The sequence below is a fragment of the Mesoplodon mirus genome (assembly GCF_964341445.2).
Source record: "Mesoplodon mirus genome assembly, chromosome: 18".
In the NCBI taxonomy this organism is placed as follows: domain Eukaryota; kingdom Metazoa; phylum Chordata; class Mammalia; order Artiodactyla; family Ziphiidae; genus Mesoplodon; species Mesoplodon mirus.
The window spans coordinates 23,934,132-23,961,312 of record NC_138994.1 but is presented as its reverse complement, the minus strand read 5'-3'; the positions used below and the strand labels follow the sequence as shown (position 1 = coordinate 23,961,312).

Below are 27,181 nucleotides of genomic sequence, written 5' to 3'. Positions count from 1 at the left end.
TTTACTCCCTTAAAGGAAGTCACTTAACCTCTAAGATTTTATCAAGCTCTAGGACCTAGTAGACCATGCACTCTGAACGCTCACAGGCCCAGGACGGCGCCCCTCCTGGGTCGCTCGGCGATCACCCTGACGGCAGCGGTGGCACCATCTCTGAGAACACTCCCAAGTATAACTTCCATCAGAATCGCATATTTGTTCTTTTTTATCTTCATATTACATATTAACCTTGCCTCTTCATCTTTCATGTGGTTTTCCCCACTCATCTGACTTACCTAGTGGCCATTTTTCAAAGAAAAATATTGCCATTTTTGCAGGAATGTAGGTAGCTGCGGAGAAATGCTAGCAGAGCCTGCCCATCACTGAGGGACCGATGTCCCCCCGCATGGCCCCCAAGCCCCCACTGGCGCAGATTAGAGCCTGGGCTCATGCCCTGTGCCCATATTGCCCCCCCCTCCCTGCCACTCTTCAGGGTGGCCACCCAGAAGGCACGGGTGCCCCTCTTCCACTTACTTTCTAGGGATCTTCAATGTTTGCCAAACCTTGCCATGTATGCCTTGTCCACTGTATTTTAAAGAAGAGTTTTATGAAAATCTCCAACTCTACTATGATCTAAAAAACAAGAGAGTTAAAAATAAAATCTTAACCTCTATTTAGAATCCTGTTATTTTTAAGACCTAATAAGACCACTGACATTTATGCAAAGTAGAAATTGCTTAACAATATGATGAAATATTACAGCTTTCATTGGTTAGGTTGCTTACAGTATTAGCCCCAAATAACTTTCCTTTTGCTTCCCCAAATATTAATTTTTAATATCCATATGGAAATGTTCTTATCCACTTCTTTCTCTGAAGCTAATACAGGGTAGATATTTAGTTGAGTGGTAGCATTTTGTCTTATGATTTTTAATATGATTCAGTCAAACCCGGTGGCGTTTGATTATGATTGTACAGGTCAGTTTTTCTTTTTCTCAGAAACTTTTTACATTATTACTCTATGAAAAGACTAAATTATCTCAATATAATTTGCCAGGGAATTATTTTTTCTTATTTACTATGATTATAGTTCCAATACTTAAATATCTATCGAGTGCCAGTTGTGTGCCCTGAGCTAAGGAGAGAATAGTCTGTTGTCTTATACTCTAGGTCTACAGCCAAGAACTGATTCATCTAGTTAGTGTGATTATTTCTCAATCTTAGAGTAAACCTCAAATCTGCTTCCAAAATTATCCATATTTCAGCCACCTCTCTAAATCCATCATGTCTATCAGTCTATCAATTCATTTATCTATATGAGGTATTTCACCTGAAGTGTTTTGACACTCTCCCTATATCATCTTCATAAGTTTTAAAATATAACTTGCCAAAGATAATCTCATTATTTCCCCAAAGGAATTTCCTTATTCCCGCAAAGAACGTTAAGGTTTCATTTTCTACACAAAAGCAAGCGTGTTCTCCTCAGAACATCCTGGTCTTCACCCACCATTCCTTCCAAAACCTGCATTTATTTATTTTTGATGTACGCTGTCATAAATCTTCTGAAAAGAAGAGATCCATGTCTTATGTCCTGGTGGTCATTTGAAGAGCCCCCAAATATTTTTTACCTTCAGTCTTGATCAGTTAGAAGCGAATCTAAATCTTACTAATTTTTAAAGACACGAAATTACTTTGTACCATAAAAATGCGCTGCGTAATCGTGGCGGTGGTATACGAATCTACACGTGATAAAATTGCGTGACAGAACTAAACACACACGTGCGTGCGCACGCACACACACACACTGAACACATTACAGAATTAAACTCAACACTTCTACCACGTTTCAGTTTACTCAACTTGAAACACTGCACTAGTCATTGAAATAGTTATTTTTACTATTTGGCCCCATGTTCTTATAAAATATCACTCTTAAGTTTCATGCTGGGCCAAGGAAATCTGGCTGTTTCGTATCTCCAGCTCCCCTTGCTCTGTGCCTGTGAGTGAGCTGGTTATTCTGCGCCTCAGTTTTTGACATTTACTCTAAGAATTTAACCTTCCCTGTTTCATAGAAGTGCTATGAGAATTAACTGAATTGCAGCCAGAATGGAAACACTTAATCAAAATTCAGAAAACAGATGAAAACATCTTCATTCTCAGTAAATGAATCCCTCTCCTCATTGCAGAAGGTTCAGGTTTGCGTTTAAAAATATTAATATATTTTGTCATTTATTTCACACTTGTTTTATATTTGATTATTTACAAATTCTAAGTGTTAACCTTTGTTACAGTGAGTTTGCTCACTTCTCAAAGCTTAAGTGTTCCTTTTTTGGGTAAATATGCTACTTATGTCAGTAGTAACAACTAATGCTTCTATAGCCCTTGGCATCTGGAAGACTCCAGACACTTTCTATTGACTGCCTTATGGTACTGTAATCTAGTTTTGTCATCAAATAATAGTTGAAAAACTGAGCTTCAAGGAAAATATAGTACTAACTGGTCCAGTGTTTCTCACCAGTCAGCCCTTCTCCTATAGACCCAACAGTATAAAGTTCTAACCCAGGAGGAAGGTTGCTTCTTTTATTAGAAGAAACAACCATTTCCTGCTTTTGAAAGGTCATCGCTATTGAATTTGAAAGGAAATGGGTACATCCAAACCAAAGGAAGAGCAGTGCTCTCAGTAAACCTATTAAAGAAAAGGTCTCTCATCCGATTTACTTTGAGACCATGGAGGGAACCCAGTCATGGAGACACCCGCTTCTCAAATGTAGAGAATACTGCGGGAGCCTCTGAAATGACTCCTTTGAACCAAAAATAAACTTTCATGGATATATATCAGTCAGGAAGAAAGCAACCTATTTGGAACTATATCATAATAAACTTCTCTTCAGTACCAAAACCTTGTTTAAAAGGAAGACAAAGTAGTAGCTAGTTAAGAGAAACCAACTAGTACAGCAGTCGACCTGTCTGCAGGGTTCAAATCCTGCCTGTCTCCTGGTCGCATGGCATCAGCAACGTCACAGGTTGACCTCTTGCTCTGCCTCTGTCTCTCCATTTATAAAAGATGGGCAATGACAGTGCTTGTCACACAGTAGTAACTGACACAGGAACTGAAGTGCTTAGCACAGTACACAAGCGTTAGTAAACACTCAAAAATCATTGTGTAGAATTAGGTAACTATGAACCATGAACTCTGTTCATGATTTTCTTTCGTTATTAGAGTTCAAAGTATTATGAAAGGCAAAATAGTTTTTTTTTCACTCTAACAAGTATGTTTCTCAGTAAAATAAATCCTGACACATTTCATATTTTTGAGATCACAGATGTTCTTTCCTCTGATGAGTAAACATTGTGGAATGTTATAGTGGGAACGGCTTCCAAGTATATTTGGTTCAGCAGTTGTTCACCATTCACAGTTTTATTAGAGTCTTTTATTGTGTGGAATTTCATGCGTTAGTGTGTGTGATACATTAATTGAAAATATTTAGTTTGTGGACTAGAGTTTTGCCAAATCCATTCTTTCGTGAAGCATAAATACATATAAACTAGAGGCCTCTCACTGAAGAATTTGAAGCTACAGCATGCTGTTTTCATTTTAGATCATAGCAGGGCTTCAGACGAACATCTCCTTCCTGAAAGAGGAGAGCAGCCAGCAGCGGCTCGCTGCAGAAAGGCAGCTCCAGGACGTTGTACAGAAGTTTGAAGATGAGAAGAAGCAGCTGATTAGAGATAATGACCGAGCAATCAAGGTAATCTGGAGACCCCAGTAACCAGTGGTACCAGCTGCTTTAATGTAATTAAAAGGAGGGCTGAAACCCCAGCAGTGGGCGGATGAATGCAGGTATCTGGCTTGCTCACACAGCCTGCAGTAATCCATTCACTGGACTCTAACTTTGATGTAGCCAGTGACTCAGGCTGCCTTCCCTCTAAAAGATCACATGCCAGCGGAAAAAGTCATTTTGGGCAAGCCCAGTCCATTCACATTGAACAAATATTTGAAAAATACCCTGTCCTTTCTCTTGAGAACCACTTTGGAGCTGTCTCTTGAAATTAGAATGACTGTTTTAGCCCAGTACTGCTGGCTAATAAATTCAGAAGTCAGCTTCCAGTTTACATTCTCTTCTCTGCCCACATCCTTTCATTATGGATTCGCATAATGAGAAAGAACCTGTTTGAGGTTTGGAATGCCAACCATCTGATGTGCTTTGACACCGTACTGTGCTGCTGCTGAGAACCTAGGTTGTTTCCAAATGGCTTCAGAGGATCACACCTTTAATAGCAACAGAAAATCCCCTGGACCCTGATTCTTTAGGTGATAGGCAGTTAGATCTCAAAGTAGTTTCTTCTTGGCTTCATAGCAGTGAATATTTTTGTAAGTGTCTACATCATGCTGTGTTTAATCTGTGAGGATAAGCATCTGGAAACCTTTATAAATAAGATTTAAAAGAGAACAAAACATTTTTTAAAGAATTCCCAGCAAAAGATTATTTTTCAGTGATTTTACTTTGTTATAACAATGCTTGAAGTATGTAATCATACAAAGCAAAGAAAAATAAAAGAGACATTTGGGTCACTGCCTTTTTCTGCCTCATCCCTCCATCTTTCTTTTCTCTAGCCTATTGTAGGCAATCTGAGTAGCTTAGGGAGAAGTCAGTGTTAATGTCAGTTGCTTTGTTGTATATACCCTTTAAGCCTGGACAGCTCTGAATAGAAGAAAAACCTAAGACATGGACCGAACCTTAGAGGCGAGTATATCCAGCCTCCTCACTTTAGAGGTGAGGACTTGTTTTGTCGTTAATGAGATTTTCCCTGTATTTTTCCATCTATGAGTGTTTTCTCCCCCTACATGTGATGAGACAAAAAAAAAGATGTTTCTTTTTCATATTCTGGTAATTTTAACAAATCTCTGAAACTCTTCATTTATAGATGCAGAGGACGTACTCATTGATCTGTAGAACTGTTTTGCTTTGCATGAACTGAGTCGACAACTTTATTTAAATTCTTTTGCTATATAAAATTTTCATTTTAAGTGAGTTTCTTTTCCACTTGATACCCAGATACCGAGTGGTAGGTAACTTCCACATTTTAAATGAGTAATTGAATCCCAATATATGCAAAAGGGGAACATTCATTTACTTCATAACAACAGAGTTTCCAATACTGTTTCTTAAAGATCAGAACATCTTGAAAGAAATGTAATTAGTATAACTGCCTATTTTTAATTAATTTTTTTGCAGTTTTAATCCATTCACCTGTTAAAAGGGAAAAACATTCTGACCCTAATTTCCAACAGACTGTCAAATCATAAAGACTGAAGTTGAAGTTAAAAGATGGCAGTACAGGGGCTTCCCCGGTGGCGCAGTGGTTGAGAGTCTGCCTGCCTATGCAGGGGACATGGGTTCGTGCCCCGGTCCGGGAGGATCCCGGGGACACAGGTTTGCGCCCCGGTCCAGGAGGATCCCGCGTTCCGCGGAGTGGCTGGGCCCGTGAGCCATGGCCGCTGGGCCTGCGCGTCCGGAGCCTGTGCTCTGCAGTGGGAGAGGCCACAGCGGTGGGAGGCCCGCGTACCGCAAAAAAAAAAAAAAAAAGATGGCAGTACATATATATGTACATATATATATTTATATTATATTTATGACATATAATGACCAAAACATAGGTACCTGAAAATAATTAAAATCACAATGTAGATAAGATATAGTTGAGTTTTGATTCACTCACATAGATCATGGATAGTGAATGACTTTTTCTTTTACTAACCTATATCAGATAGTTAATGTTTTAGCACTTGTTGCCTTGCATGATTTTTTTTAGGCTATGTCACAAAAAATAATAGGAATAATAGCTGATATTTCTTCAACAAGTAGTATGTACCAGGCTCTCTACCAAACATTTTCATTCACCTCACGTTCCATTGTCTCATTTAAGCTTTATGAGTAATCTTTACGAGGAAGAGTGTCTCTATCATCCCCATCTTACAGATGGGAAAACTGAGGCTCTGGGGTGAAGTAACTAGCCAGAGGTCAGATGGCCAGATAACTGTCAGAGCCAGGTTCAAGTCACGGTCTTCTGACCTGACAGCCTCAGCTATTAACCGTTACACCAGACCCCTGCATCTACATTGTCTGTGAAAGTGAATCAGTGACCAAGTGCGTAACCAAGTCAGGGTGTCATCACTCTGATTCCCTGTCTGCCTGAATGATGACAGCACTTTTGCAACAGTTGTTTGATCTGGACATCCTAATTGTGTTTGAGTGTTTTGTACAGGCAGATACATGGAGGGATAGAGATACTCAGAGAGAGACAGAGTCACCACGAGGCTTGTATTTGGTTTTCTGAGACCAAGTACATTTGCCTGCATGTACATTCAAGTAAGCTCGTATGGACCTAATACTTCGTAGTATTAGGTCTTACTGTGTTTAAATATTCGCTATAAGAACAGTGTGCGTGCTCATTATGAAGTGTGCCTCACCCCACTTTCTGGGTGGAGAACGGAGTGCACAGAAGGCCCAGCGCTCACTCGGCCAGGGCCTCAGAGTGTTCCCGTGGGTAAGGAGGCCTTTCATTAAAGTCAGTCTTCAGAGAAAACGGAGGTATCGAGTAGGCCGCTGAAACCCAATTAAAGGGCCACCGGTCTGGGGTAGTGTAACCCGATAAAACATCTCTGGAGAATAATTTGGCAATACCTACCATTATTACATTGCCCGAGAGACGTGCCTAGGCTTTGACCCATTTCCAGAATTTGCCCTACGTGGCAATTAAAAACTTGCACTGAGCTTTAGCTAGCCAAAAAGATGCTCATTCTAGCACTCACTCATTTATCTCATAACTGTTCATTGATCTTCCGTCATGTGAAAGGCATCCACAGCACCGGCATTTTTGGTCTCCTTGCTTCTTTTCCACCGTAGCACATCAGCTGAAAACTAAGCATTATTGAAAGCAATGTTGGAGAAGGATATTTAAGGATCTTGAAGATGTTCGCAAGATAGTTGTCAATGAAAATGCAGTTTACAAAACAGTAGGTACATATGAGGTCATCTTTGCCAAAAAAAAAGTACATATAAAGAGAAAAAAGACTGGAATTACACATCAAAATCTTACTAGTGGTCATCTCTGAGTGGTGGGATTTGTGGTAATTTTCTTCTTTTATCTTAGCTCTATACTTCAAGTTATAACAACAGTTTTACAATAAGAGACAATAAAAAGTGTTTGGTAAAAAAGGAAGAGCCTTAGCCCAGAGGAACGCAGTGGTCATAAGGGAATCATGCAGCCGAGACTCACAGCAGGCACGAGCCTTGTGGCTAAGAAGCGAGGCCTCTCACAGGATGGAATTCCTAGAGCGCAGAAGGCGTTAGAGCAGTAGAAGCGCAGTCACACAAGCACATCTTTTATGCTGTAGCACACCCTATCTCGAGAGCAAAAAAATCTTCATCACTTATTTACTGCTTTAGTCCACTCCTCACCTTCAGAGTCAAGCTTCTGAAAAGAGCTATCTCTACTGTAGAACAAATCACCCAAAAACTTGGTAGTTTAAAGCCACAGCTCTGTTATGTGCCCACGATTCTTTGGATCAGAGATGTGGGCAGGGTTGGGCTGGGTGGGTCTTCTGCTCAATATGTAGCATTGGAGGTTGGGGACCTCGTCAACATATATTCTTCAGGAAGTTGGCTGGGGCTGCGGCATCCAGGGTGGGTCCAGACCCCCCATGTCGCCTCGTTCTCTGGGCAGTCAGACCTTGTACATGGAAGCTGCTGTCTAAGAGTGGGGTTCAAGTAGGTGAAGGCAGACCTGCGCTTCCCTTACAGCTACTGTAGGAGACTCACAGTGGCACTTCCACCACATTCTATTGGTCAAGCCAGGTCCCAGGGCCAGCCGTGAACCAGGGGGAGGGGAGATGGTCACCACCTCTCAGAGGGGCGAGGGGAAGAGGTTGGGAGGCCACGTAGATCCCCAGCAGTGGTCTGTGCTCAGCGTCCAGCTCCATCTCCTCTTACCCCTCACCTGCACAAAATAGTACAGGAGAAAACCTGTGTCTATATTCCTACCACCCAGAATCAACATTGGTCATTAACATCAGGGCATATTTTTAAAGAAAATCTACTCTAGTTTTGTAAAAAATGGATAATGGCATATGCTCGTAAATAATTCAAAATGCAGAGAGCCAGAAAGGTAAAAATATTTAAAGTCACCACAGATTTCATCACCCAGAAATAGCCATCTTGGCATTAAGATGAACATCAGGGCTTCCCTGGTGGTGCAGTGGTTGAGAGTCTGCCTGCCGATGCAGGGGACACGGGTTCGTGCCCCGGTCCGGGAAGATCCCACAAGCCGCGGAGCGGCTGGGCCCGTGAGCCATAGTCGCTGAGCCTGCGCGTCCAGAGCCTGTGCTCCGCAACGGGAGAGGCTGCGACAGTGAGAGGCCCGCGTAACGCAAAAAAAAAAAAAAAAAAAGATGAACATCATTTCAGATATCCGACTACATATAAGGAGAAAAGAGAAGGAAAGCCAGAGAGACATACAGAATGGGTTAATACTCTAGATCCAGTATTTTTTTAGTTTTAGAAAAATCTCAAGTTAATTTTACTTAAATTCAGCTGATGAAAGAAGCTAGATTAAAACAGGAGGAATTGTTAAACTTTTGGGCAGAATTGGATTTGGGGGTTGAAAGCTGAGTAGATTAGAATACTCGCAGTCGTTGCCATCACCCCTCCTCACCACCTCCTGCCTGGGGTTGTGTTGTATCTTTACAGCGTCTGGGTTTACGATATTCACAATTTGTCTTTAACCATAACCCTTAGTTTAATACCCATGCTATATTTAAAGGACACGAATGACATGGTGCTTACCACTAGGCCTTTTATACCCCAGCCTTTTGCACTTCCATTCCCGAAGTTTTTACTTTGATGTGTTTCTTAATTGGCTGGATTTCATGGTCAAGTAGTTCCTTCAAGATTCACGGTACTACCTTCCCCTAGTTTTTCCACGTTTAAGAATGTCTGCCGATGACCTTTATGTTTGAATGACATGTTAGATGGCACAATATACTCGTTTTCATTTTTTCCCCTGAGAACTTAGACATTGCTCATCTAGCAGTTAACATTGCTATGGAGAAGGCTGGGCAAGGTTTGAGCTTTCCCCCACGTCAATGATTTTCATTTTCTGGGGGATTCCTGGAGCAGTCTTTCTTTATCTGGTAAGTTTAATAGATTAACCAGGATACATTCAGCAGTTAACCAGGATCCCTCTAAACGTTCAACGTCCCATATCAAATGGTTCTGAAACACAGCGCATCTCCCCTGCACCAGTAACGCTTATTTGTAGTGTCTCTGCGTTTTCTGGAACCCCAGGGAAGGGGAGGGCGAGCTGGAGTAGAGACGTGCCTGCAGTCTGGTTTGGCTGACTGTTCAGTTGCTGAGTTCGCACTACCTTTACAGCGGTGGGGGGGGCATCATACAATCCACTGGGGGTTGAATTATCCCAACTTGTTGTGTCGTCCTGAAGGCTGGACACCTTCACTTTCCTCAGCGGTAGACAGCCCTGACTTCTACCTGTTTTCCCACCCATCCCACAGCCAGAAGAGGAGAAAGCTGAGGCTACCCATACAGTGTCCTTGTCTTCAAATTTGGTGGTATTAGTGGGAAGTCCTGGGGCTTTGTTAACCCTAACAAAGTAACAATTTGGGGACATGGGCAGATTCTGAAGTCAAGTCACTGAAACACTGTAGTGTCTCCAGAGTCATGTTTATTTCCTTCACCTTTTCCTATTATGTCCACCTTACTACCCTATCTCAGTGCCTTAGTGCTTTTCTGCTCATTTTTACTTGTATTTACTCACTTCATTTGGTGTTGGGAGAGGGAAATTCAGTCTCCTGTGTGATCTTAGAAGCCTGTTTGACTCCTTAATAACATTTAACAAGGAACCTGTGTTAGTCAGCAGTTGCCACAATGCTGTGTAACAAACAATCCCCCAAGTTCAATGACTTGTCATAACAAACATTTGTTTTTCTTAAAACATATCTATGGACCATTAGTGTGCTTTGACTCCAGGCTTTAGATTGGGCTCAGGCCTGCTCTACTTGTCTGTACAGTCTCCTTGGACTAGTAGCTGCCTGGGTGTCCTCCTCATGGTGGATTACAGGAGGGCAAAAAATGAGAGGAAAAAAGTCCCTGCAGCCTCAGCTTCATTTCCATCCACATCAGTGGGGCAGGGAAATCATATACCCTCTCTAGTCTGAGACCATGAGCATCTATGAACAGTGATTTAATATGCCAATAAACAGGCCCTAAAAACTGCCTTAGCTCCATGGCAGCGCTTTCCAGTTCATCAACCATCCTGAAACCATTTCTCCCATTCCCTGTCTCCTCTTCCTCTTTTTGACACTCAAATATTGGTGTTAAGCAAAGCCTCTTCTGTTTTCTTTGTATGTGCTGTCCCTGGACAATCCCAGCCCCTCATGTAAATTTCCACGCAAATGAATTTTGAATCTCCACCTCCACCCAGACTTCTTCTGAGCTCTCAATCCACATTTTTTTTTAACAGGATGGAAATTTTATTTTATTTTGATTTATTTATTTATGGCTGCATTGGGTCTTCATTGCTGCACGCAGGCTTTCTCTAGTTGCGGTGAGCGGGGGCTGCTCTTCGTTGTGGTGCCCGGGTTTCTCATTGCAGTGGCTTCTCTTGTTGCGGAGCACGGGCTCTAGGCACATGGGCTTCAGTAGCTGTGGCACGTGGGCTCAGTATTTGTGGCTCGCCGGCTCTAGAGCACAGGCTCAGTAGTTGTAGCGCATGGGCTTAGTTGCTCTGCGGCATGTGGGATCTTCCCAGACCAGGGAACCTGTGTCCCCTGAACTGGCAGGCGGTCAATCCACATTTTTAAGTACTGTTGCACAGTTTCATTGGATGACCCTCAGGCTGTTCAAACTAGATACACCATAAACTGACTTTATCTTCCTCCCACTCTTCTCTCACCCAAACCTGCTCTTCTTGTACTGATTATAAGAATTAAAGTACCACCGTCATCCACTCGGTCACTCAAGTCAGATTCTGGAAGCCCCCTTGAATGAATTCTTTGCCTCCCTTCCCTCCCCAAGGTCATTTCCTAGAATAACGTCTGCATATTTCCAAATGCACACCCCATCCCCCAGTCACTAGCTCCTACCTTCTTAGACCTTCATATCTTTGACTTTGCCTGTTACAATCCCTTTTTTGTAGAAGCACTGCCAATAGCTTGCCCCTCTCAAATCTGTCCCTCAAACTGTTGATAAAGTGACCTTTTTAAAATTTTTTATTTTTTTGCTGCATCAGGTCTTCGCAGTGGCACGTGGGCTCTTAGGTGCGGCACACAGGCTCTTAGTTGTGGCACATGGGCTTGTCTCTAGTTGTGGCGTGCAAGCTTCTCTCTAGTTGTGGTGCGTGGGCTCCAGGCGCGCTCTGTAGTTTGCAGCAGGCAGGCTCTCTTGTTGAGGCGCGTGAGCTCAGTAGTTGTGGCACACGGGCTTAGTTGCCCCACGGCATGTGGGATCTTAGTTCCCTGACCAGGGATCTAACTCGTGTCCCCTGCGTTGGAAGATGGATTCCTTCCCACTGGACCACCAGGGAAGTCCCATAAAGGGACCTTTCTAAAACACAAATATGAGTATGTGGTTTGCTTCTTAAAATCCGTCGGTGGCTTTCCATTGCCTACGGGATGAAGTCTACGCTTGTAGCATGGCATATGAAACACTTCACCACCTAAACCAGTGGCTTTCAAGGTGTTGTCCTCAGACCCCTGACCCCTGTGGGCCCCTGAGATCTTTTCAGGGGCTCCACAAGGTCAAAACTACTTTCATAATAGGACAAAGACATCAGATGCCTTTTTCACTGTGTTCACATTTGCACTGATGGTATACAAGCAGTGGAGGATAAAACTGCTGGTGTTTTATCGTGAGACATGGCGTTGACAGTGAACTGTATGAGTAGTCATTTTCTTCACCACCACATACTTGTGCTTTAAAAAAAACTGAAATAAATAGTATTAATTTTATTAAATCTCAATCCCTGAGAACACAGCTTCTAATATTAATAGGAAGTACACATAAAACACTCCTGCTGCATACTGAAGTAGGATGGCTGTCTTGAGGAGAAGCAGTTCTGCATTTGTCTGAGTGTGAGCTGAACTCTAGTCACTTGGAAAGAACAATTGAAAGGCAAACTACGCATATTCTGTTCTGACTGCCTGGCAGAGGCCTTCTTGAAAATGAAGGAAGTGAGTCTGACACTTCAAGGATCGCAACTGACTATATTGTTGCTAATGATAACATTTGAGCTTTCAAGCAAAAATTAGGAATTCGGAAAACTTGTACCATCACTGCAAGCTTGACAGCTTCCCAGTACTTGAAGACTTTTCCGATGAGATCAGTGGTATAACTAATGATGTGCACGGGAAGAAACTGGGAGAATTAGTGAAGTGTATCAACATTTGGAAGATTTTTATAACTCTCTGAACCAGTGTGTTCCAAATCACTGTTGTTACAAAATCACGCATAGGTGAAAGAGCCACTCAAAAAACAAAGTGGACCAGTGGATTTTAATGTTAACGGTACACAAAGTTTACTGATAGCGTTTCAGATTCCACGTGGCAGCTAACATTTTAAAGAAACTACCGCTTGTCAATTTTTGATGTAGTCACAAGGAATATCCACAGTCATCTGAAAGGTCACGAAAGTACCCCTCCCTTTTCAACTGCTTACCCGTGTGAGACTAGACTGTCTTCCTATACTTCAGCCAAAGCAACATCTCGTAAGAGACTGAATGCAGAAGCAGAGATGAGAACCTAGCTCCTTCTACTAAGCCAGGCGTTAAAAAGATTTGCAAAAGTATAAAACATAGCCACACTCCTCACTAATTTTTTCTTGCTTTGGAAAAACAGTTACTTTTATTTTAAAAATATATGTTTAGGTTCATATATAATGGGTTTATTACTGGTATTTTTAAATGAATTAATAAATAAATGTTTTAATAGTTGTTAATTTTAATTTCTAATATAGTGAATATCAGTAGATATAACCCACATAAACAAAACCTCTTCGGGGTTCTTGATTTTTTAAGAGTGTAAAGGGGTCCAGAGACCCAAAACTTTGAGAACCACTTGTCTAGATGGGGCCCTTCTCTCCACTGTATCAACAGCCAGCCCTCAACCTTCACGCTCTCTGTGATCAGACGAGCTCCATGTAGAGTCCTTTCCCTTAAGATTTCAATGTCATCTTTCTGTGAGGTGTCTGAGTGAGAAGCCCATGCCAGCTTTGCTCCTTCCTCTGCTGAAGTTTTCGCGGCACTGTAATGGTGGTCCCCAGTCCCTTATCCAAAACCTAGAATGTGTTTTGCAAATCAGCATCTGCAGGTCTAGGGAGGTGGTGTAGTGCTTGTCTTTATCTCCAGGTGGGTCTGGGACAACACGCTACACCCAGACTCATGTGCAGAGTGATGCACATGAATCCCCCAAACGGGACAAATAGGAACTCTGAACACGCTCACAGCGTCAGTCAGGTTTTGTTGCTTCACAAGTTAACCGCAGCCTTTCAAAAACAATTTATGATTTGAAGAGGATTTGGGGACTGCAAAGAGGAGATTGTGACCTGTATTTGATTCCTTCTCTTTATCACCAAGTAGACTCTAAACCTCTTGAGAGCAACCACTTATTGAAGTTCATGGCTTAGTGGAAGTTCTAGAAATATACTGAGTAACTGAATGATGTTACCACATAAATCAAGGCTCTGGAAACTAATCATGTCACTTTATTCTCATTTAATTGATGGCAACAAGCTTGTAAATATTTTGTGATGCTATAGCAGATATGCAAAAATAACTAGATTTGTGGTAACAGTGATATATTTTGCCCAATAGGCAGATTCTAATAAAATACCCTACACCTTGTTTACACATAATTTCTGCACTCCCGCACTCCAGGGGGAGGTCCCACCAGGCTGTACCCCAAAGCCAAGTCATCTGCTCGGCAGTGAGCGCTCTCTGCTGAACTCACAGAAGTTCACGGGGGGGAAACTGATAGAAATAGTTGTATGGAAAGAGCGGGGAACATTCCTCTGGCATCGTGCCCACCACGGCTAAGCCCTTCCTTTGAAGCTGGTGTATTGAAAGGTCCTCACTGTGAAGCCAGATGTCCGAGCAGAGATTTCATATCAAGGAGAAATGTCATCAAATTTTTGCTCGCAGGCCCAGAAAAGAGATTCTAAAGCACGGACGCTCCTCTCCCTTGGCCACTGACTAGAGTTCACGAGAAAAGGTCGGCTGCCGGTAGGACATCTAGAAATCTGGTCTGTGTTACCCGAAGGGCTTGAGGGAGGGAAAAAAGAACATTTCATAAGATTGGGCAATTCTCACTGTGCTAAAAGCTTACAGGAATCCATTTCTCAAAGAATAAAATTACAGACCTCACTGTGGGGTTTCAGGAGCGTTGGGAAACAGAGAAAGCTCGGTGCCCAGCATCACATGGCTTTGTTCGGGACCCGCTCGCTCGTTATTTAATTGTCGTCTCCCCTGCCTGCACGTCCGAAGGGCGTGGAGGGCGCAGCATCAGAATGAATAACGCTAAGAAGAGAGAGGTATTTTCCATCCCACCCAAGAAGGCTTGCCTGCTCGCTCAGAAAGGAAGACAGCCATTCAGTCACAGCAGCATAAAGCATGAGTGCCATTGTCCAGGAAGGACACTGCAGAAGACGAGCTTGGATACAGTGAGGCAGTGAACTGTGCCCCTGCTGCTACAGCAACGAGGTGCGATGGCAGTGCGTGGGCGGAGAAGAAATGCACGGTCCCCCCAAGTGCTCCGCCCCCGCCTTTCCTCCAGGTCTGCTCCCTGGCAGATGTTTGTTTTATTTAAAGACTAGTTGAAGATTATTTGTTCAGTGGGAAAAAAAACCTTCAAGCACTCTGAAAAATGTTTTTAGCCCCTGGGACCTTGCCTGTGTATACTAAGGAATCGAGCAGGGCTGGATGGCTGAGCGCGTGACTGAGTGGGAGCGACTGAAAGAGCGCAGGTGAGGCAGGTTCTGACCGTCCTGGCGGCGCGGACGGCACTCTGCAGGAGTAGCGTCGTTAGGCGACTCTACACGGTTGGTTTAATTCCCCGTCCAAAATACCAATGGCTTTGGCTCATCAGACATTGGAATATAGATGTATCGTTCAGGTTTTTTAATGTATAAAAAATTAACAAATAACTATTTGGAAATATTTTCATCTTTAATAATTCCGAACTGTATCAGGAGCTATTTCAATGTCAGTATGATGGACTGAAATACATAATTTCATCATTGTGTAGGCAGCAACAACTCAAATGACTGAATGATTACCATGTATACGTATGTGTTTATACAGGTAATTGTATATATTTACATACATGTGTATATTCAGAAGCGCTGGGTTACATAGGATCCTAATTATTAGAAGACTTGATAATGATTTTAATATATTAAGCTAATTTTATTTTTAAAATTTGGCAATGTCTCACCACAAATGGCTGTTGCACTCTGGCAGAAGCTGAGCTTCTGTCCAGTGCCTGGTGACTCAGCCAGCCTCTCTGTCACCACTTCCCAGTATTGAAGTTCGTGCCTTTTCCTTCCAGCTACCATGACATTACCTCTTGCTTCCCAGGATTTCCTGGGAAAGGACTCCACACCCTGCCCATGTCCTCCGAGGCTCCATCCCCCAGCCTCAGCGCTGGCGACGGCATCACCTAGTTGGTGTGCTGGCTTGAAGGAGCCTATTGGTACGTTATCAGGAGTGCCGCCAGCTGGAGCACGTGCGCCGTGGAAATCGGGGCACACTGCTGCAAATGCTTCTTGAGAGCCAGCTTTTCCCAGCGTTATTAAACTTTCACCAGCCCTCAGCTGCCCGTGGTCCCCTCCACCTGCTTTCCTGATGAAGCTCCCTTCCAGCTCTGGTCCCCCTGGTCATGAGGACTGTCTGCCTTCCCAACACAAGGGGTGTAAGGACAGATGGGTGGTTGGACTGCGTTTCACCACCCTTCTTGGTACGCTTTCTAGCTACCCGCCAACCTCGTGCTCTGCTTTTTCTGATGTGTATGAGTCAACTCTACCAACTGTTCCCTTAAAGGCCCTTTTCTAAATCCCAATGCCACAGTCTTCGAAGTAACCTGCTAACTCTTGTCTAAATTGGGTGGTGTTTTCCCACTTCTAATCATCCTCCAACTCCATGCAGCATTTGACCGAATTGACCAACAACTTTCCTTCTAGAGCAAGGCTTGGAAAACTTTTTCTGTAAAAGGGCTGGATAGTAAATATTCTAGGTTTTGGGGGCCATAAGGTCTCTGTCACAATTACCCAGCTCTTGCTGTTGGCGGTGTGAAAGCAGCCTTAGACAGTTGGTCAACAAGTGGGTGAGGCTATGTTCCAATAAAACTTTATTTAGTGAGACAGGCCAGGTGGCAGATACGGCCCACTGGCCACTGTTTGCTCACCCCTGCTGTAGAAACTCACTCTTCTCTTGGCTTGTTTCCTCTGCTGGTCTCTCTCCCTCCTCGTGGGTGTCCTCAAGTCCATGTCCTGGGCTTTGCTTCTCCTTTTCCCTGCAGTGAGCTCATCTCCCCTGTGACTTGAGCTGTCACTTCTATAGAGATGCTTCCCAGAACCCTTGCCTGATTCCTGGTTGGGCCGCGTATCTCCCACTGCCTGTAAATCGTCTTCTTTTGGAGAAGGCACCACTGTTTCACATTCAGTAATTGCAACATGCAGTTAGCATCTTCCCTTCCAAACTGGCTCTTCTTTCCAGTCTATCAGGGTTACCCCCAGTCTTTCTGTTTCCTGTTAGAAACTTTGGGTTCGTCTTTGCCCTTTCTTTCCTTCATCCCCGTTTATCTCAAGTGTATCACCAGAGTCCTAAAATGTATTTCTTATTCCTGTGATAGGACCCTGTTCAGAGCCCTTCTCAACTTGCAATTGATTTAAAACAGTCTCCCTCGGCTGGTGTCCCTGCCAAGAGCTCTCAGCTCCGGTCCAGCATGAAGAACTCTGCCAGAGAAATCTTAAATCACCGATTTCCCTGCCTTACAAAGAGTGCTTAGAAATCAATATGAAAACACTAACCAGCCAGTGGACCAAAAGAGCAGAGGATATGAACACAGAACTCACAGACAAAAAGTAATATCCAGTAAATATGGGGAAATGTGCTTATTCTCATTCCTAATTTAAAAAATGTAAATCGAAACTGCAAAGTTTTGAAGGGCCTGGCTGCCACTTGATGGGCATAAATTTTGAACCTCAAAAAATAGCCAGTGATGCAGCAGCGTTACTGGAAGTTTAAATCAGTGCAGCCTCTTTGGAGGTCAATGTGGAGGAATGTACTGCCATTTCAAGTGCACATAACCTTTGAACCTTTGGTTCCACTCATAGGAATGTGTCCCGTGGATATAGTTGCCAGGCTGTACAATATCTTTGTAGCACCATTTGAGCAAAAAGCTAGGGAAAAATAAATTATGGTACCCGCAAGCAATGAAATAGTATGAGGCCATTTTAAAAGAATGAAGTAGACCTCTCTGTGAAAGTGAGACAAGATTGCCGACATTAGTAAGTGAAAAGAATGCAGAATGCTATGTACATTTAAAGTTGCCTGAATGCATCTCAGAAATGGGTAACTGGTTATTTTGGAGAAATAGGACTTTTTATTTTTCATTTTATGTCTTTTGATGATGTTTTCATTTCTTACAATGTCATATTACTAAACTGAATTTAAAGGATCTCTTTTAACAACAAGGTCAATCTCTTGTGCCCGGCTTTCAAAGCCCATCCAGGTTTCTCAGTATTCCTCAGCATGTACATTCTGTTCTGGCCAAGCTGGACTTCTCGCTGTCCTCACGTTCACGGCAGTGCCGCGTCCCGCCTTCACTCGTGCTCACTGAAGCCTCTTCGTCTGTCCTCAGCCTTGTTGAGGTCACCAAGGCCATCTCAGGGTCCTCCCTGCCTCCTCTGGGAAGTTTTTCTGACTGCCCCGGTCCCTGGGGAACCTTATACTTTCATGAGGTTCTGTCATTAATGCTTAGTGATCCTCTTCTTGTTTCTGGTTTCTGCATAGCACCCACAGTACTGGGCACCCCAAAATAAAGACTTAATTGACTTAAAGAATATAATCTCGAATTATTATATGCTAAATTTTATGTCTATTATTGTATTTTAAGGCAGCTTTAAGCACATCAGCACCAACCCTGCAGTTAAAAGAAGTAGGGATACACACACACACACAGTCTGCAATCAAATACCTAAGCCTTTGGGTTAGCAAACTCCTCTCTGAAGATGCAGAGATCCTTGACGTGTTTACACATTCAACCACTTGAAGAAGTTCATGCTGTAATGTGAAATTGTTTCATCAGAGACTTTCTTCCCAACAATTAGATGAGCTCATCTCACTTGAAGGACCAGGAAGGACTTAGCCTCTAGAGCAGGAAGTGGGGAGGGGGGACATAGACGGTCATCTAGGGGCCTGAAGAGTAGAGCTGGCGGTGTCTTCAGGGGTGGAACCAGCAGCTTCAAGGCTGGGCCACCGTGGAAGAGGGGGAGGGATTCATATGTATTTGTTACTGTGGTTTACATGATACTACACGGACACGTACAGGCTGAGATACAGGTACCCTTTTAAAACAGGAAATGGAATGTGTGCATATATATGTGTGTGTGTATTTGTGTATGTGTGTGTATATATACTTTTCAAGAAAAGATAGAATGCGTATACGTGCATAGCTACATACACGTATATTTTCCAACAGTTATACATTCTTAGAAAAAAGTGAAGCTATGAATACACAGTTGTATTATCATAACTGATTCTGCATAAATATGCCTTGTAAATCATGGGAAAATTTTAAGACAGGCCTTGCTTATTTTGCTTTACATTTATATAGTTATTTTTAGGGGATTTGTTGCATTAAAGAAATAAAACAGAGAGGGTTAACTTATAGCTTTACACAGACTTTTTTTTTTTTTTGCGGTACGCGGGCCTCTCACTGCTGTGGCCTCTCCCGTTGCAGAGCACAGGCTCCGGACGCGCAGGCTCAGCGGCCATGGCTCACGGGCCCAGCCACTCCGCGGCATGTGGGATCTTCCCGGACCTGGGCACGAACCCGTGTCCCCTGCATCGGCAGGTGGACTCTCAACCACTGTGCCACCAGGGAAGCCCTACACAGACTTTTTTTTTTTTTTTTTTAAGATGTTGGGGGTAGGAGTTTTATTAATTAATTTATTTATTTTTGGCTGTGCCGGGTCTTCGTTTCTGTGCAAGGGCTTTCTCTAGTTGTGGCAAGCGGGGGCCACTCTTCATCGCGGTGCGCGGGCCTCTCACTGTCGCGGCCTCTCTTGTTGCGGAGCACAGGCTCCAGAGGCGCAGGCTCAGTAGTTGTGGCTCACGGGCCCAGTTGCTCCGCGGCATGTGGGATCCTCCCAGACCTGGGCTCGAACCCGTGTCCCCTGCATTAGCAGGCAAACTCTCAACCACTGCGCCACCAGGGAAGCCCCCTACACAGACTTTTTAAGGAACTAACTCAAATCAATAAATTAATGAAGATAAACCTAGTTTTTATACATAGATTATATTTTCCAAATGCATAAAATTGGGAAAAATCCATGTGATGCTGTCATGCCATCAAAAAAGACCAAAATGTCGTTTCCAGGGATGTCAATAGGGGTCTTTTGCTATCATAGCAGCAGTAGTAACAGCTGACGCTAGAGGTTTGGAGCGAAGAGATCTGGGTTGGTCGGTGGGTTACGGGAATGCTTTAATGTTGGACGCACAGAGGAAAGAGTAGAATTAAAAACAAAGACACGGCCCCCATGTTTTTAGAGGCAAGACCCTTTTGCTTTTATGTTTCTGTCACTTGCTCTAGGATCCTTCAGAAAGCCCTCTAACCACCTAAATAAATATTCATATGGCTGCTCAACATCTCACTAATAAACCAAGATTTGGTGGTAAAATATTTCAGAGTAACATATGATTTGCATCTCACCCTTGTTTAACTTTAAATCTCAAGCAATTAATAAATTAGACTCGAGAGGTTTTTAAGAAGTAACATCTTACATGCACCACAAATTGCATTATTTTTATGTGTAAATAATGATGAAAGGAGAGATTGTTCCTTTGATGTGTATAAACTACACTGTAAAATATGCAGAGAACATTCTTGAGTTTAGTTGCAGCCAAAACAAATAGACTAGTTCATAAAACAAAGCAGCAGCATTCTTAGAAACAAGCATTACTTTTTCTTTTCTTCCCAATTGCTTTTTTTCCATCTTATATTCTTGCCATTCCTTGGGGCAGATTCATTCCAAGTTCAAAAGCGTTGCTAGCCTGCATTTCCTCATCCAGGGAACCGGGTCCTTCTCAAGTTCTTCCCAGTGAACTTGTCTTCCTATCAAGCTCAGACCAGATCTCAGTTGTACTGCTGGTTCTCCTGCAGTGAATCATTTTTGTCAGTAGTATTTCATTGTTGCTTAAAAAGCCAACTATTTCAAATGTTAGCAATATTTGGAATATTGGTTAGGAATATCGGTATTCCTCAGAGAGATATATTTACTTACTTTTCTATCTTCCAATCTGGCTTATCTAGTTTCCTTTTATTTTATTTTATTTTTTATCTTTTATTTATTTTTTTGGCTGCGTTGCATCTTCATTGCTGCACGCGGGCTTTCTCTAGTTGGGGCGAGCAGGGGCTACTCTTCGTTGCAGTGCGCGGGCTTCTCATTGCGGTGGCCTCTCCTGTTGCGGAGCACAGGCTCTAGGCAGGCAGGCTCAGTAGTTGTGGTGCACGGGCTTAGTTGCTCCGTGGTACATGGGATCTTCCCGGGCCAGGGCTCAAACCCTGCATTGGCAGGCGGACTCCCAACCACTGAGCCACCAGGGAAGTCCCTCCTTTTATTTTTAAATCGTTATCTGCAGATCCTTGTTTACAGAGTCTGAGTCTGACCTGATTTTTTCTTTGGTGTACTCAATAAACAGCACCTTGTTGTAAGTTCATGTCTCCCAGGGGAAGGATGCAGAAACGGTTTGGACTCCTGTTAGAATGTGGAGCAAGTTCAGGATGAACCTCACAAGATGGTTCGTGTTCTACATCTGACCAGGCACGTCTTCTTCCTTGAACACAACGTGTAGCTAAGATGAACTATGAGGTAGTTACACTGAACTGGAGAGGCCAGAGGTGTATACTTGACCTGCAGTCCATCCCAGCCTAGAGAGCGGGTCTTCCGCCACGTGAGCAAATTTGCTGCGGCCCTGTCTCAGCCTTGCTGACAAGTCCACCTTCCCTTCTTGGCCTGATGCTTTTTCATTAACACTGATCCTGAGCGCTGGTCATTTCAAATAACAACCTTGTCTATCAGATCCTGAGTCACCTTTTCTCTAGCTGAGTTTTTATTCCGATTTCTTTTCTTCTGATGGCAGTTTTCCACTCAAGTTCACCATCTTCCTGTTCTCATCCATCCTCCCTTTATTCTTAACAAAGTTTGATGAGCAGAGTATTAAATATAGTGGATTCCTGTGAAACTTGCGTTTTATATCAGCTAAGATCGCAGTCCCACTGTATCTCATGGATTAATAGTATTTTAAAGTTGAAAAGACTCTTAGAGAACTGGCTCCCCAACCTCCCATTCTCCCATCCTCATCCCATGTCACAGATAAAAATCCTGAGCCCATCTGAGGGGACGTGCGTGGTCCTTTTCACGTAGCTGTTGGCAACTTCAAGCCTCGAACCCAAGGCTTCCATGTCTTTGGTCTTGCCCTCATGCTCCATGTATTCAAACACACATGAAAATGGAAATAAAGTAAAATGTATTTTACTTTAAAATATATGTGAGCTGCCAAAATGGATGAAGCATCTTCCTCACAATCTTATGCGGTTCCTTGTTACTCAAGTAGAACTTCCCTTTGGCTTTTAGACTGGGGCTCAGCGAAGTCATTGCTTATTTGGACTGTTGAAGAAATGTTTCCTTCTGTAGTTGGATTTGTTGCTTGCTGTGATTTTTTACAATTATCACTAGCTGTCCTTGGAATCAAAATGTTTAAGGCCGATTTAGAATAGAGGTCATGATTTGAAAAGCAACTTTCTAAGCACGTCACCTAATTTAAAGAGCGTTTCAAAGGAGGGAAATGTTGCTGAATAACGGTCTCTCACAGCCTCATAGACGTGGAGCTTTGGCAGACACGCCACGATTGGTTTGTGAGAAGACCGAAGAATTCGTTTTCCAAGAGGAAACCGATCATTTTGAGAATCCATGTCGTTCAGATGGCTTTATTTCTAGGATGTCCAATGATCAGTGAATGAACAAAAGGAGTCAATACAGCAGCCTTCTCTATTTTTTGAAGGACAGTAACAGTGGAGTGAAAATGGCAGGCTCTGGGGTCCCTTGGAGTAATTTTTTCAACCTTTGCCAAACTGTGGAGTGTTACCCGAAACCCCATCTTTTTGTTACCACTGTTTCATTTTTCTGAGGCTCAAAGCATCCTCTTAGATGTGCTTGCCTGTGTTGCACTTCAGAGACGTACAGGGCTTAATAGCGTGGATTCTGGAGCCAAGACTGCCTGGGTTCAAATCCTGCTCTACCGTTCAAGAAACCGTGGGACCTCTAACACGTTACTCTCTGGGCTCTCTGTGCCCCAGTCTCCTCATTTCAAAACATGGAAGTTACAAAAGATGTGCAGGGATTGCTGTGAGAATTGGATCACTGCTTGAACAGCATTTAGAACAGTGCTTTCACTTACTAAGTCCTACGTTTATGTAATTGTTCAATCATGAATTTAAAGACCCGATCCAGTAAGAGTGGAGGGGTGCTCGGATGCAGCCCTACTGAATAACCCCCTCTCGACCCCGGCCCCTCGAGCCACTGTCTGTGCTCCGTGCCCGCTCGCTTCCTCTCGCTTTACAGTCTGACTTCGGTCCCCGTCCCTCACGGAAACCGCTCCTTGTGTCGCTGGCGGCGTCCTCGTTGCTCAGCCCCCGGACCCCTGCCCTCACTCTGCGGCCCCTGCAGCCCCCGACGCGGTGGGGGCGGCCCCTGCTCGGCCCTCTGTGTCCCTCTAGCCCTCGAATCCCGTCGACCCTCGGGGACTGTTCTGGCCCCCTTTTCTGGTTCAGCCGGGGGACGCACGCGGCCTCCTCCCCCACTGCCGCCTGGACGTGGACAGCCAGCAGCGTTCTGTCCCTACCGCACGTCCCCGGCCTCACTGCATTTCAGACCTTTCTGGAAGTGTCCTGGTCCTCCACGCAAAGCTCGGCGTAGCCTGCAGGAACCTGAAACTCATCGCGTGCAGACTGCGAGGCGTGCCCGGGCCCCTTCCGTGCGCTCCCGGACGCCGGTAGCGGCCTGACCTCCTTCCGGCTCCACACTCGTCTCGTTGCCGTAGGCGGCCTGTCACCCGGCCTCCCGTCCCCTTGGCTCGGCCCTTCCCCTCGCGCAGGGGGTGCCCTCTGTGTCCTGATGCTGAGCGGCGCCGCCCGCAGGCTCGCCCTCCCGCCGCTGCTCCCGCGTGCCCAGCGTCGGCTTTCCTCCCCCGGGTCCCCTGGCTCCCCCAGGCTTGCGAGGCTCCGCGACCCACTGCCTCGGCAAGCTCGTGCCTCCGCCTGCGGGCACCCCAGCCTCGCGCCTCCGCTACCCCTGCGACCTGACGCGCTCTCGTTCAGCTCCCGCCCCGCCTGCGACACAGGCTTGTGTCGACGCCTCTGCCCCGAGGAGTACTGCGCTGGCCACGGCCGCCTCCCAGGCCTGGCCTCCGCTCCACCCTTTCGGCTCCCTTGTGGGCTCGGACTCTCTCCCGGCCGTGGGCACACGGACGTGGTGACGGCCGTCACCTCTGCGCTGGGCGCTCAGCTCCAGCAGGACGAGGGCCACTCACCGCAGCCCTGAGCCCAGTCTGGTGCCGAGACCTCGTGGTCGCTCAGCGCTCGTGTGTCGGCCCGCAGGATGGTCACTGGCGGATAAAGGCCTAGTGTCCACTCGTGTGTGGCCTGTATGAATCGGTAAAGACAGAGTGCCTCTCAGAAAGCACTTTCCTTTCTTCAAAAACAACTTTTAAAAAATTGTGTTGGGGTATAGCTGACTTACAACGTTGTACTGGTTTTAGGTGTACAGCATAGTGATTCAGTTCTACATGTACAAATTTGTTTTTCAGATTCTTTTCCCATACAGGTCATTACAGAATACTGAGTAGAGTCCCCTGTGCCGTACAGCAGGCCCTTGTTGATCATCTGTGTCATACATAGTAGTGTGTGTATATTAACCCCAGACTCCTAATTTATCCCTCCCCACCCCTGACGGTTCCCCCCTTTGGGGACCGTAAGTCTGTTTCCAGAATCTGTGAGTCTGTTTCTGTTTTGTAAATAACTTCATTTATATCAATGTTTTAAATTTATGGCAACACGCATGCAGAGAAAGCAAGCGATTTGATTTCCAAAGCATCCCTGAACCCTTATATTCTCCACCACACGTCTGGGGCACGTCCTCAGACTCACCCTCACAACCCCGCCCAGTCCCTCCTCTTTCCTGTTTTCTGTACGTCTCTCTGGGGCAAATCATTCATAGCATCTCTCTGAATTTTTCATGCAGCAACACTTGACAAAATTTTAGGGCTGCGAAAACAATCTTACTTACAGGTTTTACCCCAAGATAAGAACATTTTCTGGTGTATCCTCTTTCAGTTATCAACCCCTAGACCATCTAGAAGTTCTGAAAAGCTGGATTTCCTTTCCTTTCCCCTTAGGATATTTATCCCACTTTTTGTTTCAGCATGTTCAGGCTCTATTGTTTCATGACATTTGTTAATGTTTTATCAATAAACATAAAGAAATATGTCCCCCCCCCAAAAGTTCAGCTAAATCCTCCCAGAATGAAATCAATAGAATTTAATACAAATACATGTTTAACTGCTAATGAAATAGACATTAAAATTAAGGGGTCCATGAAAAGAGGCTGTCTTCCTAATGGGATGAGTTGAAGGAGGCGCTTTGCAAAAATTTAATCATTGATTATATTCTAGAGAAAAATAGTAAATATTTGATCGAAATTAAAATGGTAAATGCAACTTCCACTTAAGATATAGCAAAATATCACCTTAACATTCCAGGACATTCACTTAGTCAAGTATTGAGAGTTGAGATAGATACATTTTACATTAATAGAGAAAAGTTGTCAGAAAAAAGTATCTACAGGCAAAAAAATTTTATCGTTCCCTTTAGCTTTTAGAGTCAGATTGCTTCAGATGCTTCTAAGGTCTGCCTGCCAAGTGCCCATCAGTGGGCAAGACAGAACAATCAGCTTCTCTACTTGTATTTCCCGTATTTCTTCCTGGCCAGGAAGTCAGGGGCCCTTTGAAACATTTTCACCTTCAGCCACCCATGCCTCATCGGGCATAAATTCTCTAGCTACTAGTTTTCCAAGAAATGGTGTGCAGGAAAATTAAAACTTGAAAGCCGGGAGAGTCTGGAAAAAGAGATTTAACCAAAACAAATGTTTTCAAAGCAGTGCTTTGTATTTATCATATGACATCTATAAAGTATAGCTCCTCCACTAGGGGATACTGCATGAGAATATGTACTTCCAAATGTCTGCCTTTAGGTTAAGCCCTGGAGCCAGGAGGAAGAGCCAGGATTCAAAAGCCAGAGAGGAAAAAGCGCTAATCAAAAGAATAGATAAAAATTATGTACAGTGTCCATAGTATGGCATTTCTGAAAATCATCAGATCAGTTTCAAAACCTTATTTTTGTTCTATTCCTAGTGTCTTTTTGGAGTTTTTCTCTGTCTTCTGGGACTAACCTGCCTTCCTATCTGTGAGATCATTACAGTTTAGAGAGAGAGAGTGAGCTATGTGCTGCCCATCTGGCCACTTGCCTGAGGTACATGACGTCCTTTCAAAGGCTATTTCTGAGGAAGGTTTAAAATTCATAGTAAAGACTTTTAAGTGTGGTGTAGTCAGAAGTCCTACAGTAATACATATTTATTTAGCTGAGCAAATTATATTTCCCAATGAGAGCCCAGTCATAAAGGTTAGCATTTTTCTAGGAATTAAATAAAATGGAACATGTAACTATAAATTTCATTGCAGATGAGAATGTCTTCAGGCTTGAATTATTTGCACCATTGTTTAGAGACTGGCTTCTGTAGGTATAAATTCAATTTTTAACTGAAAGGTTATGGTAATATTAATCATTTCTAGAATCCAGGCCTGGGATTGCAGCATGACTCCCAGTCTGCCATTTGCCGTAACTTTCTTGCCCCATCAGGTTCCCAGCAAGGCCCTCAGCATCACGTCATCCCCTGAAATGCCCGTGTGTGGCCTCGTATTCTCTAATTGTTTTTCTTCTCATAGTGTCATGATCCGACTCTTCATTCCCACCCTTACCCCCCAAATTTTGAATCGATTACACACACCACCAAGGCTATTGTAGGAAGATGTCTCCCTTGCATCCCAAATGGAAACGTGTTTCCCAACAGAAACATTGTAATAAGTGGTAGATACTGGGTCTCACCATGGTACAATATAATATTTCATACACATACAGGTTAAATAAGCTTTTTCAGGTTCAGCTCTTCCCCCAGATACAAACTTTGACTTGACCCTGAGTACCTTCCTCCCACCCGCCACCCGGACCACTTTCCCCTCTCGACCTCTTATACCCTCTGGAGAGCAGGGCTGTGCTGTTCTCTGCTTTCTCCCCGTGCGTTCCTTTCTGGTTCTTTGCTTGATTCCCAGCGTCCAGTTCAGTATATGGCAAATAGTGAGCACTCGTTCAATGTATGTTGAAGGAAGAAATGAATTTGGCATTTACATCTACCAGCTAATAAAACCACACTCTTAAAAATGATCGACTTCCGCCCACTTGTTTTCCGTATTAGCTGTGGGAGTGGGGACGGCAGTGGTTCTTGTGACCAAGGTCATGTTGCTGGTGATGGGGTGGATGCTGCTGGTCGTGAAGCCGTGGACTGATAAGCACCTGCTCCACACTCCTCTTAAAATGTCCTCTGTGGTCGTATTCACCGGCTCTTCTTTTCTCTTCGGGAGCCCTAAATATAAATTCTGCACCAATGCTCTATAATTTTTTTCTCTATTTTTTCCCTCAGTAAACTCACCTTGGATCGCTCTGCAGAAGAATCACAGCTTTGACCTTAGTTTCCCCTGAGTTGACACCCCTGTGGGGATGAGCTCTCAGAATCCAGAGCTCAGTG

The 27,181-nt window shown here is 44.0% G+C and overlaps 1 protein-coding gene across 21 annotated transcripts in view; it reads left to right on the top strand.

Moving 5' to 3' along the window:
- CEP112 (centrosomal protein 112) overlaps positions 1-27,181 on the top strand; it is a 401,854-nt gene that overhangs the window by 312,630 nt on the left and 62,043 nt on the right. For 20 of the 21 annotated variants that reach the window (XM_082604740.1, XM_082604757.1, XM_082604756.1 and 17 more), the window contains one exon: positions 3,575-3,724. The exons of the other annotated variant lie outside the window; for it this stretch is intronic. In XM_082604740.1, coding sequence (XP_082460866.1) covers positions 3,575-3,724 — 150 coding nt within the window. The remainder of the gene's footprint in view (positions 1-3,574; positions 3,725-27,181) is intronic. 21 annotated transcript variants of the gene reach the window in all.